Source organism: Stigmatopora nigra, chromosome 1 (genome assembly GCF_051989575.1).
Source record: "Stigmatopora nigra isolate UIUO_SnigA chromosome 1, RoL_Snig_1.1, whole genome shotgun sequence".
NCBI classification, from domain to species: domain Eukaryota; kingdom Metazoa; phylum Chordata; class Actinopteri; order Syngnathiformes; family Syngnathidae; genus Stigmatopora; species Stigmatopora nigra.
The window spans coordinates 7,148,385-7,163,328 of NC_135508.1; the positions used below are offsets into that span (position 1 = coordinate 7,148,385).

General features: G+C 37.4%; 2 protein-coding genes across 7 annotated transcripts in view; both read right to left on the bottom strand.

Annotated features, from left to right (window-relative positions):
* Positions 1–225: 225 nt before the first annotated feature.
* On the bottom strand, positions 226–8,898 carry LOC144199119 (midkine-A-like). The gene is made up of 5 exons (XM_077720531.1): positions 8,788–8,898; positions 2,650–2,726; positions 1,355–1,522; positions 1,106–1,267; positions 226–614 (listed from the first exon to the last, which is right to left on the bottom strand). The coding sequence occupies exons 2-5, from the start codon at positions 2,723–2,725 to the stop codon at positions 586–588; spliced, it is 435 nt and encodes a 144-aa protein (XP_077576657.1). The 5' UTR covers position 2,726; positions 8,788–8,898; the 3' UTR covers positions 226–585.
* A 2,859-nt stretch (positions 8,899–11,757) lies between these two features.
* LOC144180878 (diacylglycerol kinase zeta-like) overlaps positions 11,758–14,944 on the bottom strand; it is a 48,073-nt gene continuing 44,886 nt past the window's right edge. For all 6 annotated transcript variants that reach the window (XM_077710849.1, XM_077709026.1, XM_077730066.1 and 3 more), the window contains 2 exons: positions 14,703–14,802; positions 11,758–13,459 (listed from right to left, as the gene is read on the bottom strand). In XM_077710849.1, the coding sequence (XP_077566975.1) occupies positions 13,343–13,459; positions 14,703–14,802 (217 nt within the window). In that variant the 3' untranslated portion in view covers positions 11,758–13,342. The remainder of the gene's footprint in view (positions 13,460–14,702; positions 14,803–14,944) is intronic.

Genomic DNA, 14,944 nt, shown 5'->3' on the forward strand with positions numbered 1-14,944 from the left:
TTTGTTAACATTCAGCTCTTTACGTTTCAAATCGATAGGTCGTTTATCGCCGTCAATTTCTGAAAAAGAAAAGGTTTTGAGCCTACTTTTGGTTGGCTTTTTGGTCTTACCGATTTACTTATTTTTTGCACAAACACAGTTAAACTTCAGGTTATTTTTGCATGAGTTGTTAAGGGCAGTTTAAAAAAAAATAAACGTGATGAATACAAGAACTTCAAGGCCAAATCAGGTTGTATATTATTTGATCTTTATTATCATCATCATCATCAAAGATTAAAAAAAATAGCAATCATTTAAAGATGGTGCTATTACAGTGCACACAATCACAAGTACTAATTACTAATGACTAGATATTAGTCATAGCAGTGTCCTTGAATTAAATCCACAACGTCAGATTCAGGAGACATTGACAATGGAGTATGTCCTATTTTCTACTCGAAAAATTAAGATTTATCCTTTGAGAAAGCCTACAAACAAAACTAATTTAGTTCTATGAATGCCATTATCATTGTCTGAAAGCCAGAGCTGACTTGATTCACACCCTTTATTGATAAAGATGTTTGTCCTGTCTGCTTTTTCATCTACTTACTGCCCGTTGCCTTTTTTCTTCTTTCCTAGAAACCCCAAAAAATATAGTTAATTAACCGTGTCATTTACACAACACAAAGCAGTGACTCTAGGACACTTTTTTTGAGTAAGCATAACATAAACCCATTTTAACACAAGAGATTGTATGAAATTTAAATAGCAAAGATTTCCCCAAACTGCTAATTGCTAATTGTTAGTTTTCATACATGTATTTAAAAGTAGTTTAAATTACTTCCCTTCCATAAGATTTAATTATCGGTGTCCAAACAACGGCCCGTGGGCTAACCATAGCCCACCACTCAATGTTTAATGGCCCGCAGCAAATTTAGAAAATGTAGTAGCAAAATATGTATTTTCCATGCTGCTTATCCTTATGAGGGTCTTATGGGGGTGCTGGAGCCAATCCCTTTTAACTATGGACCAGAAATGGGGTTGCCAGCCAATTACAGAGCGTAATGCTTAAATAAAATGTGTTTTTTTTGTTTATTGTAAGATGTAAAAACTTGAATTTACTAACCTTTGCTTTTTGTCTTGGTTTTGCCAAGACAGGGTTTGGTGACAGAAATGGTCTGCTGGCACTCGGCATTATACAGCGCCTTCTTCAAAGTTCCGCTTCTGGCCTGGACGCCAGAATTTGCGTCGCATTCGCCCCAACTTCCAAACCTGTACTTACAGTCAGCTGAAAATTAAAATAGAAGATATTGTATTAAAGATTTGGGACACATTTCTTGATTCTATAGTTGTACTAGGTAAAAGGGATGTTTACCTCCAAAGTTCTTCTTCCAGTTGCAAGGAACTTTGCATTTCATTTTCTTGGTTTGCTGATTACATGTGCCCTCCCGAAACCCGGCCCCACAGTCTCCGTTGCTAGGGACACAGTTTCCATAGCGCCATTCGGTGCAATCTGACCCGGACGGGGAAGGTTTAATTTTTTCTGTGGATTAACAGACATGCCTTAGTCAACATGACTTAAAGACAAACTTCGCGGAATTTTTTAGGAAAAAATAAAAGATAAAAAAATACAAATATCACATTGAAACAACATATTTTACAGTTCTCTTTTGTTATATCATGAATTTCACTCTCTTTACCCATATTATATGTGCTGTACTGTATACAAGGGAAGGGGGGGGGTTACATTTTTAAAAAAAAATCAAAAAAAAAAAAAAAAAAATGAAAAATAATTTTTTGGAATTAAATTCAAATTAAGCATTTTTGAAGGGGAATCCCTACTTCGCGGGAATTCACTTATCGTGGGTGGTCCCAGTCCCCATTAACCGCGATAACCGAGGGAACACTGTACCACACTTTTCCACTACATTTCTTAAAACTGTTCATAGAACCTGTCATTCGTCAAGTAACTAGAAGAGCCTGGTTAAAAAAATAACTAAAAAAAAATAATCACCCCACACAGTGTTCCCAAATTGCACGTCTTTTGGGATTTCGACAAAAATACAGCGACAAATTTAAAAAAAATCAGTGGTGGTAGCCATGCCTCATACCCCCAATGTGATCCTTGTGAGGATAAGTGGTACAAAAAATGAATGAATAAATCATGGAGCAACTATGACAACCAGCCAATTTGACAACAAACCCCGTTCTCCCTCACTGCATTGTAAAAAAGTTTTGTTCAAAGATTGTCTTTCTGTTTATGCAAATGTTCCTGTAAGCAGCAAAAAAAAAAAAACAACTCCACTCCCTTTTCCCACTCTTACATAACAATAGTTGTGTTTGAAATGTTTTTAGGGCGCTGGCTTTTATCTCACATTCTGAGCTCTGCTGCCACCGGTGAAAATGAGCGCTACAACCGGTTGTCATGGTACCAAAATCAGTATACTTGGCTCAGCAGTGCATTACTTATTATACATATGAAATATTTGAACTCAGTTGCATGACACAGGGTTGATCCACACAAAGTGAATATAGAGAGTCTCCTTGGACCACATTAAAAATGGTTCCCAATTAAGAAAACTTTAAAAGTGAAGCCTTTAGTTTTTTTTGTTGGAATTAGAGGCTTTTAAACATGAAAAAAAGAAAGCCCCATGGATGAAGAACTCCTACCTTTGTTGTTTTTCCCTCCAGCTACAGCTTTGATTGTGATGAGCGCGACAAAGAGCAGCAGCAATGTAGCCTTCATTCTGCAAAAAAAAAAACGTAGAGTAGAACAAAAGTTCACATTGACGCCTCGACCTGTTCACCATTCATAAAAATACCTAAAATACAGTGTTCCCTCGCTTATCGCGGTTAATGGGGACCGGGACCGACCGCGATAAGTGCATTTCCGCGAAGTATGGATTCCCCTTTAAAAATGCTTAATTTGAATTCAATTCAATTTTTTTTAATTGATTGATCTATTTATTTATTTACCCCCTGTATACAGTAAACCATATAGAATACGGGTAGAGAGAGTGAAATTCATGTTATAACAAAAAAACTGTAAAATGTGTTATTTCAATGTAATTTTTGTATTTTTTTTCCCCAAAAAAATCTGCGAAGCTCTGCGTCCGCGTTAACTGAAGCGCGAAGTAGCGGGGGAACACTGTACTTTTTTTCTTCCAAATTTATCATCCTCACAAAAACAAAGGTAAGATAAAATTTGCTAAAGTCATATTTTTCCTTGCTATTTTTATGGAATTTAAGTGTACACAAGCTGTTCAATTGGTCATAGTTGAAACAGCATAAGAAAATGACACAAATAGGACTTAACTGCTATAATCATAATAATATGAATCTGCTATAATAAATAAACCGTTCTATCCCATGGTGCTCTAAGAAGGTCTTAATATATTCATCAAAAAAGAGGTCGGTCCAGGCACTCAGTTGGATATAACATAAAAAGTAGGCCTTTCCTTTGCCTCTAGAACATTGATTAAGGTTTAATCAGCCTTTTATACCGTAACAGCCATTTAGAAAAAGGCTCCATTGCTCATAATTAGATAAGGGTGATCATTTTGAGGGTATTTTTTTCATCCGAAAATGAAATAGAATGTCTAAGTGTGTAAGGAAGGGTTAAATATTCCTTTGTTGCCATGGTTGTTTATGGAGAAATGGCAAGGCTATTGATTTTGCTCTTCAGGAGTAAACAAGCTTGTTTTTTTTTCTCTGTGCAGCAACGCTATCGTGAAGTCTAGAGATTTATTGCCTAGCAGTGATGATGGTAGCTATCAAGTCAACTCAAGTTGGTCAAGAGAAAGTAAACAGAAATAGCCCTACTCATACTGAAACAGTATTTAATGTGCCACTTGGGAGTTTGTTGTAGTTGTTTATGTTGTGTTGTTTATTAAGAAAGTTCACCTGGACAAAAAATGGCTAAAAGGGCAGAAAAAAAAAAAAGAGAAATGGTGGCACAAAAACATTGATTGGTTATTTATGCTACAAAGCTATAAGTAGATTTGCCAGCTACATTATTACTGATGTAATGAGTATGTTAATACTTTAGTCATTTTTTTTCTGTTTATGTTTCATATGTACTGTTAACGGATGCACTTTTTTATATGTATCGTATCTTGTGCTGACCCGGCCCATCTGTCAATTTTTTTAAGTAAATGTGGCCCCTGAAAAGGCCGAAAAGTTTGACCACACCTGTTTTAAACAGTCAAAAATAATAGCTTAGTCAACAAAAAAATGACTATAAAAATTAATCGACAATTATTTTGATGTGTGCAAATCGTCTTCAAGTGTTTTAACAATAAATGTTTTTAGAATGAATAATGATATTTGTAGATTAATACAATTAATTTATACATTTGCCAGGATTTTTTTTTTTAGATGAACATTGATCCCTATTTTCTGACAAAAAAAAAAAAGAGTTGGTTGATCATCATCACATTTTGGACAAATCAAGAGGTAATAATTTATAAATTTAATTGTTAACTTAAAGCAAAACAACGTGTCATTTGCAGCTATAGTATGAATCATGAATAATTAATAAATTGCTCGCTTTGGCCTTTTGTAGCATAATCTAGGCATAAAATGAAGAACATATACGGTTTCGAACGGCAAAAATGTGAGTTTTACTGAGTCGCCCTGTAGCGGTCGGAGGTCGACAGCTCTGGGATAAGTCAGTTGTGTCAAATTACTAGGGGCACTGTGTTGAAAGGTCAATATGGACATGTGGTCAGAATATGAAGAGCAGGCTACTATAAAAACAGCTTTTAATAACATCATTAGAAAAACGTCTACAAATGAAGCATCTGTTATGGGAATTCAATGGACTTGACTTAGCTTTACTGACAGCAGGAGGTCTAACTACTTTGTTCCAGGCTTCAAACTCAGGTTGTATATTCCAAAACGAGTTTTGCGGACAAAAACAGAACTAATAATGTGCAACTTTTCTTCTCTAATACAATGTATAATATTTAACAATGATGATATTGGTTATAATAATAATTATTATAATGATAATGGTTTAAAAAGACGTTATTTATTTGTATTTTTCATTTTTTAGCTATTTATGTCAGTGCTGTAAAACTAACAAAGTGTGACACCCTAAAAATAAATTGGGTTTCTGGTGACAGCATCGATTTGTCATTCAATTAAACAAGCTCTGATTTCCCCGAGTCAAATTTGTGAGTAAAATGAGATCCGATACTCATTTTTATCAGTATTTGTACATTGCCTGAAAAGCAGTCAAGTGTGTATCTTCTCAAATGTGTCGATAGCCATTAAGATCACCCACCTCTGACTTAAATGAGGAAAACACTACCTATATGATGTTGGAAGCAGGCATCCACTTCCAAAAAGCAAAACCCAAGTGCAAGGTTGAAACCAGGAGTAATAACCTAGATATACCACTTAGCATCCATGCGTGAGCACACTCCAATGCCTCAGGTTGGGTGGAGGAATGGAGGGGGTTCTTATGAGTAAACTATATATGAAATTAGTGGCGGTATAGTAAAAGACAGTATTGTCCAGTAAAACTAGCCTTTCCACAAATAACAGGGGAATATAATGCAATTTATCAGTCTTCCAAAAATGATTCAAATGGTTTATATAAATAAATTCAACCATCAATACTCCACATCTATGTTCTTTAAAGACGTTTTGAGACATAATCAATCACCCACAAAAAACAAAATGTCTCCAAGTGATAAAAAGAAATGTGTTTCCATAATCTATGGTTTATATATTTTTGAAAAATTGAAAGAAAAAGTTAATTGCTACATCTCCAAAATATAAATTTAAGCACAAGCATGCAAAAGTACAAAAAACTACTTAACATCAGTTACTTTACTGTTATTAGTGCAGGCCATCTTTATATAGTTGTAGTATACAGTGTTCCCTCAGTTATCGCGGTTAATGGGGACCGGGACCACCCGTGATGAGTGAATTTCCGTGAGGTAGGGATTACCCTTCAAAATTCTTAATTTGAATTTAATTAAAAAAAATAAAAATAAAAAAATATATATATATATTTTTACATTTTTTACCCCCCTGTATACAGTACACCATATAGAATACAGGTAGAAAGAGTGGAATTCATGTTATAACAAAAAAAACTAAAATATGTTGTTTCAATGTAATATTTGTATTATTATTATTTTTTTCCAAAAGAAATACGTGAACCTCTGAGTCCGCAGTGGCTGAGCCGCGAAGTAGCGAGGGAACACTGTATATAGTAATATATCCGTTGTTTTTCAAACTGTCACTTCAATTGTGATGTCCCCCTTAGCCTAAAAAAATGTAAACTTTTTTTAACCTCTAACCTTTTTAAAGCATCTGCAATATCAATTATTTCATGCACAGTAAATTACTTTTACTCTGATCATTTTGTTTAAAGGCTGGTCTTGAAATAGTGTAACCATGGCAACAGAAGGGCTGCTATGCTCATTTCAGACCAGAGTTAAAATTATTCCAGATATTGCATGCACGTTAATAGTGTAACAGTGTGACTCCTAACTATAATTTTTACAACTAATTCATCAGCACTCTGAGGATCGTTTGAGTGTTTTACCTCATACATCAATAACAAGTTTTAAGGCAATCAGTTAAAAAAAATTACATTGGAATAGGATTTTAACATTAGTGACCACAAGAAGAACAAAAACACCAACAGTGTGAGTGGTGACTTGACATGTACTTCAGGCTGTGTACATAAAATACTTAATAGAACATAGTGTACACACCCTCAACAAAAACGTTAGCGGCAAATTGACAAGCTTTCAGTCCTGGATAATGGAAAGCCCTTTCCAGATTGCTTTATTTTCTTTACCATATGTTATGGACAAATTTTAAGGACACACAAGCCCTAGAGCAGGGTCTTGGTCTCTCTTCCTTCCCCATGAGTGAGGATGAGTATTATGGGATGCTGGCAGGCATGTCTCCATTGACTCTAATCCATGCTTATGTATTTAAAACTTTCTTGGTTATGTATGTCACCAACTTTAATCGGTCTGTACTGGCTTTACTTCCGTATTAATTATGGTATTAAATGTGTTTCCTGTTTTATTCAAGGAGGAATCTTTTATAAATATAATAGAGGTAGAATTATCTTGTTTGGGGGGTTGTTTGGTTATTTTCAGTGGATAAAGACCACATTTTGGATAGGTGTGCATTTGAATATTTATTTGTCTCGATGTGCTTAACAATTGGCATTTCAACTGTGGGGGGGATGGGGGGGGGGTCCTATTTATGGATTATCAACAATCCATCTTGCTTGTGAGTTATTTGATTATGTTCAGAGAAGAGTATAAACCAGGGGTGTCAAACATACAGCCCGCGGGCCGGATCCGGCCCGTCTGGTGGTTTGGTACGGCCGGGGGAAGAAAGCTTCATTGAATTAAAAAAAATGAATTTTCTTTAAAATGTGTAGTTCTTGTATTATCCGCTAGGGGCGCAGTGTTTTAGTATGTGCAGACAACATGAATGGACATTTATTTATGTTCTTATGTTATTCTCTTGTTCATAATATATTGTTCATAATGTAAAAGTAAAATTCTGTTAATAAAATTTTTGACAATTTACTCATTCTTTGCACTAATTATTAGTATTAGTGACTAATACAAAGGAAAAAAGTGGGCTTATTGTTAGTTCTATGTAATTTTGCAATGAGTTCACTGGTCCGGCCCGCTTGATCTCAAATTAAGCTGTATTCGGCCCGCAGACCCAAGGGAGTTTGACACCCCTGGTAGAAAGAAAATGTTGTGTATAGAGGTGAATTTGAATACGTATTTGTCTATATGTGCTTAACGATTGGCAATTGGGCCAGGCTGAGCTCTCAATACAACCCCCGCCCCTCTTCAGCCGAACTCATCAGGAGTAGACTCCATCTCACCTGAGTCTCTAATGAGGATAAGTGGTGTGGAAAACGGATCGATGGGGGAGTCAATTTTCCAATAGTGTTGAGCATTCTTGTACTTTCCATTGACCGGCTACACGTATACTATAGTTTTATAATCTACCATATGGAGGATTTTTAATTTTACCAATGGCAGGCTATTTTTCTAACCAAAAACAACATAGGTGGGGAATTTGATGACATCCTTCATGGTGTCATGAGTGAACAAGGGATAGATGATGAGGCCTTTGTGTTAGCACTCAATATATCTTGAGAATTTTTGGTTGATGATGTTGCCATGGTAAGCCAGAACAGAGATGCAACAATGGGCTAAATTGTCAGGTTATCAGTATGGAATCAGTGACAAAATTTCAAAATTGGTGTTATTGGCGCATTGGTTTGTTTTCGATGTCATTTGATGATTTTTTTTTTAAATCTTGCTATTATATAGTAAAATAAGAGATATAGAAGCTTGAACAAAGGAAAGAAAAAATGAGGGCAGTGGGGGGATGAATATGTGGGGGGGCTAACAGATTACACAAACACTGATTTGTATTTTGGCTGCATTTGTACTTCTAACAGTAATTACATTTATTCCACTTACTTGATTCCTTGCATAGCAAGCACAACTCATCCCTACTTCGAGGATGTTTGAGGCCCAGATTTTCAACAACATGGAAAGTACAAAACTTGTCTCAACTCGACTCTACTTTGCTTTAAAACGGCTTTCTTAATGCTTACTTTAACGAAAACTGGCAAAAAAATAACAACAACAATATGTGTATGTATTCATACATTTATATATACTTTCTCAATACGCCCTAAATCAATTCCAATGTATGTTTCATCTTTAGTCTTTCACAATAACAACAACAAACAAACAATTGTAGCCAATTGTAAAAAAAAGACATGGAAGCACTTACTTGTAGAGCTGCTCGGAGTCGAGTAGAGGTCGAGGGCGTCAACTTTCTCTCGCGAACTCTTTCTCTCTGCTAGCATCAAATCACCCCCAATGCACCCCACTTGGAATGATTCGCCTCCCCTACCCCTCCAGCACCCCCTTTGCCTTTGTCTACCAAACCAGTTCATTCTGGTTGCATTAGCTCCATTCAGACTCCTGTCACCCCACCCTGCACACAAACACACTCAACCTGTGTTACTCAGCAGACTAACAGAAGCAACAAGAGGCCATAAAGTGTTACTTTACTTTGTTTGAACGTGTATTTGTATCTAAGTCCTGAAAAAGCTCTTATGGGAAGAAATCCAAGGGATTTTTTATCTCTTCACCGCCATCAAGAGATGCATTTAAGGTTTCAGTAGTTAGCAGCAAATCTGTATTAAAAGACTGATATTTTGTTGGGGTCATCTGTGGAAGGGAGCAGTACTTTTCATTCCTGATTTAAATAATAGTTTGAAAGTAGAGGGTTGTTTCACTGCTATACATACAATAGTATCTATGTTGGTACTACTATAGTGACCCTGGATCCCCCACTTATGGGATCTATAAGATGGTGACAGTAGGAGTACGCTGAAGATGCGAAGGTCCCAAAACTCGTGACTGGACGTTTGGTCGCTGGTCTTTTGGTCGCCGGTCTTTTGGTCGCCGGTCTTTTGGTCGCCGGTCTTTTGGTCGCCGGTCTTTTGGTCGCCGGTCTTTTGGTCGCCGGTCTTTTGGTCGCCGGTCTTTTGGTCGCCGGTCTTTTGGTCGCCGGTCTTTTGGTCGCCGGTCTTTTGGTCGCCGGTCTTTTGGTCGCCGGTCTTTTGGTCGCCGGTCTTTTGGTCGCCGGTCTTTTGGTCGCCGGTCTTTTGGTCGCCGGTCTTTTGGTCGCCGGTCTTTTGGTCGCCGGTCTTTTGGTCGCCGGTCTTTTGGTCGCCGGTCTTTTGGTCGCCGGTCTTTTGGTCGCAGGTCTTTTGGTCGCCGGTCTTTTAATCGCCGGTCTTTTGGTCGCCGGTCTTTTGGTCACCGGTCTTTTTGGTCCCCTTTGGTCGCCGGTCAAATATACTTAGATATTAATCAGTACATAGATATTAAACTATCTCTCTTAGATATTAAACTCTCTCTCATGAATATAATTTTAGGAGCTGGCTTCAAAAGTATACTCTCTGTCACCTTTTGACTGGCGACCAAAAGACCAGCGACCAAACGTCCGAGCACCCTAAAACTTCACTACAAAGTCCCAAGTTACTGTTGCAAAACGCAAGTAAACCACGTGGAGTCCACTCTCATTTTTAAGCACGTCAATACTCATACAATGTTACGCTGTTTCGATTAGCCCGGTCGTGGAACGTGATTGGACCCCAAATGCAGGGAAGCAGGCAATGGAGGCATGCAGGGTGTGCTCTAACAAAACTTGGATTACCTAAGGGCAGAAATCTTCAGAAAAACAGAAGGTCTTAGAAATCAAATCACAATAACCAAACCTGACAGAAGACATGGGGAAACAAGGAAGATGGAATATGTCATGAGGGGAAACAAGGCAGACGATCCAACCACAAAAACAGGGGGTTTTAAACAGACAGACAAGGGCTGATTATCAATCACGCACAGCTGGTTACAAGAGGAAGGGAAACCCAGAGGCAGACAAGAGGTGAAAAGCACACACACAAACACACACCTCCACCCAAAACCCTAACAAGACGTGACATACTCAGTCACAACATTGAGTCACACTTTAGCCAATTACAAGTCAGTTTCCACACCAACCTCTTTGCAATTCCATTTTAAAAGGTCACAAACCAATTGTTCTGTATTTCTAGTGTACTAAAGTGGTGCTGTCTACCACCTACATCATCCTGCCTGGTCATCAAATTCAAAAACAGAATTGTGACTTAAATGACTCCACTAGTTTCCCTTTTCAGATCACTTTTCATCTGTGAACCTAGCAGTACTATAGCCAACAAAAAGGCTCTTGATGCATTCCCATTGACAGACAACCTGTGAAGCTGGTAAAGGTTAAAGGACTATTAGACTGGCAGTGAAAAGAAAATATTGAAGCTTGGCGCAGTAAATTTACACTTTTAAGCCTCTATAAAGAAAGTGACTATGTTCTGATCTTTAAAAAAATCATTAATACCATCGCCATACAGTGTATACTATATGTATTGATTAATACATTTGTGTCATGGAGTATTCACATGTGGCAATGACAAGACTGACTTCGGTGTGCAAAGCATTGTATAAAAAGGGACAACAAATGTCTAAAGGGGTTTAGTTCTAATCATCTAATACATGAACTCAACTAGATAAGCCTTTTTTTATGGCAATATACAATGAAAAATGTCAAAATGACTGATAAAATGCATTTAATGTTGTGTGTTATGTTGTTAATAAAGAAAACCGTGTAGTTAAATAATCGATCTCCGTTTCTGCCAAAAAACATGAATACCGTATTTTCACGACTATAAGGCGCACTTAAAAGTCTTGAATTTTCTCCAAAATAGACAGTGTGGCTTATAATCCAGTGCGCCTTGTATATGGAAAAAACAGAAAATGAAAAACCACCACGATCGGATATTAAAAAAACACAAACGCCTGAACTGAAACAATACTGTTAAATATGCAGATGCCATCTTAGTAACATCTTCCATCAGATAGCTCCTCCCCACTGCAAGATGTTAAACAAAAAAATCCAAAACATCAACAATGGCTGGCTCTAGAGGTGACTGTGTAGTGAGTGCTTCATACCTGGAAGTCAATAGCAATTACCATGTTTTCACGACTATAAGGCGCACTTAAAAGTCTTAAATTTTCTCCAAAATAGACAGTGCGCCATAAAATGCGCCTTATAGTCGTGAAAATACGGTACTTTGTTTTTCTCTAGCCTAATATCTTTAGAATTTTTTGGGGAAAATTTAACAGTCACGTTTTGTTTTGACTAACCAAAACCAGGAAATGAAAACGCTGAAAATATTTTATTAACTACACTCATTAGATACGACAAAAACGACATATAAAATATCTCACAACCAGTGTATCAACTTAATTGAAAGATAGTAGTATAAATACAAATAAATGATGTTGTAACTTAAAGACATTAACATCAAATGGTAACATTTCAAACAAAAACATGAGCCATCTTTTTTGGTACGTGAGTATTTGGCTAGCTGCTTTACAAGCAACATATAAAATAATTTACTATGCAGAATGCACACAAGTATAAAAGGCAACAACAAAAATACAACTAAAATAGCAACACACTTGCTATATTAGGCGTCTATTTTTCTATCTATTCCTGCTTAGTCAGTCATGTGAAGAGAAATTTTGGGTCCAAACAAACAAAACATAGTGGCCCCTTCCTGGCAAAATCTATTGAAGTATTTGACTTTTCGCAAACTCTACTTTCTTAAATAGCCATCGACCATTCTTGTGCCCTGATAAAAAACGTTTGTTAGTGAGCGCGGTCCGTCAAGCTCATTGTACGCCTCCAACTTCCATCAAAATGTCACGGAAGAGGATCAAAATACTTCAAACGTCCAAAATGGTGAGGAAATCTGCCTATGGATGATCTAAATACGACACAAAATAGTGCGAGAGTATATCTAAGAGTGTTTTTTCTCCCTTCCCAAAGCTGAAAACAACTGTAGAGGTGTCCAAAACAAACATTTTCGATAACACCAGCGGTTTAACTAACTGGCTGCTTTTCCTAATTTGCTTTACACGCAAAAAACATTGAACTCGTTGGTGTTGTCGAGTAGGATTCATTGCAAGGATTAGTAATGTCTTGATCCGATATTCAGATCCCGATACGGCTATTTTTAGAGAATCAAGAGAGTACCTAATTTGGTCACAAGATCGGATTCGATCCAGTAGTTTGGATTTTTTTCTTGAGCTTTACACCTGCTATAAATCAAACCACTAGGCAAGGTTGTGCGCTGTTGAGTAGGACTACTTCAGTTTTCCCCTTCGCTACAAATGTTTCCATTTTCAATAATTAGCCTCCACTGCATATTGAGAACCAAGAGTCGCAGAGCTTGACGGACTAACAAGAGTTACTAAAGGAGAATGTGCTTTTATATTAAAAAAAATACATTTTGAAGTATCAAACATGAGTTATTTCATACTTTTTGGTGATCTGACTCCAACTTCAGCCATCGTCACAAGATATTAGCAAATTGTTCTAGATATACTGCAGTGGTGGCCAAGTCCGGTCCTCCAGAAACCCTATCCAGTCCAGTTTCCATATCTCTCTCCTCTACCACACCTGAATCAAATGATCAACTCATCAGCAAGCTGTTCAGAAGCTTGATTATTGATTATTTGATTCAGGTGTGTTGGTGGAGGCAGATATATGGAAAACAGACTAGATAGGGGCTCTTGATGACCAGACTTGGTCATCCCTGATATACTGAGCCTACAGGAAATACAGTGTCCTGAGATATTTCTTGGAAAATATGTGAATTACTTTTCCTCAATGTGATCACTTTTGGCACAGCTCCACTCTTACTGTGCAGATTTTAGCACTTTGGTTCCGAAGATACTTAAACGGCCGTTTCTTGGTCCTCCCTCTGGATCATCTGGAAGTGCTGACAGCTCTCCAGGTAAACTGCCAGCTCGGCGTCGCCAGCCTTTTCGGCTCGGTTTTTTGGGGTATCACCCTAAGGAGAGAGTGGTTTTATGAGTTTTTACTCATACCTTAAGAGTCATGGGTCTTTATTTTTTTCATTTCTTAGGAATATTTGTCCACACATCCTTGCTGGAGATACCCTTGACTCTAATCTAATCACACATCTAACTGCAGCCCTGTTAGATTTGTGATTAATAGTGCGTGAGGCTACACGGCGGCGTCGTTGTTTGTGTTTCAGGCTCAATGTTCGTTGTATATTTGTGAGCTGAACCATTTATTTTGGCAACTGTAATCCCTCTTCTGGGAGCCCTAGTGGGGATTTGTACCTGTGGTTCATTAATTTTTATGTACTTATCACCATTGGAATACATTTTTTTAAAAATCTTATTGATTTTCCTAACCTTAAATTGGCAGTTTTTATCTTTTATCTGTTTTTCAAAGATCAAAATTATTTTTTATTTGAATTTGATGTGGGGCGGCCCGGTGATTAAGTGTTTAGCGCGTCTGGCTCACACTGGAGGTCCTGGGTTCAAATCCAGGTCGGTCCACTTGTGTGGAGTTTGCATGTTCTTTCCAGGCCTGTGTGGGTTTTTTTCCGGGTACTCCAGTTTCCTCCAAAAACATGTAAACTAAGCGGATTGGACAATCTAAATTGGCCCTAGGTATCAGTGTGAGCGTGATTGGTTGTTTGTCGACCCTGGTGAGGATAAAGCATTCAGAAAATGAAATATAATGAAAATGAAATTTGATGTGCTTTTATTTTCTGCACATTGTGATCTTTCTCTCACTTCGCTTCTTAAAAATTATTTATTTTTTTACTCCATAGAGCGGTGCGGATTGACCTTGTGTAAGAATAGTGCTATGCAAATGAATGTGACTTTCCATACACTCTTCACTAAAGTCTGCATGCATTGCAGTACAAAGAAACAAATGCATCCGGACATTAGAGAAAGGTAGAGATGAAACAGCCCTGAGCAGTTTGGAGCTTTGGTGTTTTGCTCCAGGGATTCTTGACAGTCACTCAAGTAAACTAGCGTCTCTCCAACAGACAGTCAATAAAGTCCAGATTTTTCTACATCTGCAACTTGGATTCAATCTTTGACCACTGGTTGTTTGTAGGAAAATTCACAGGAATGTTTACAAGCATGGCACTGCAACCCACTAACCTATATTTTTGATGTGAATAGATCCCATAAAATTGGATTTCTACATGAATCCGCCATGAGTGACAGGATTTAATGCATAACTATATAACATAGTTTTTCTTCACCAACCTGCATGTCAGTTTTCATCAGCGAAGCTCCTGCTTTTACCAGGTAATTGCAGATAGTTCTGTGACACAGCGATGCAGCTCGATGAAGAACTGTTTCACCACTGTAGGAGACAAAAAAGCAAGACGAAATTCTTACAACTCTCTAACATTTGTATTGTTATCTGGTGTCAATCAACATTGGTCAAACTGCCTATACTTTTGGTAACTTAACTTTGGCTATGTTCATATTTCAGGTCAAATACA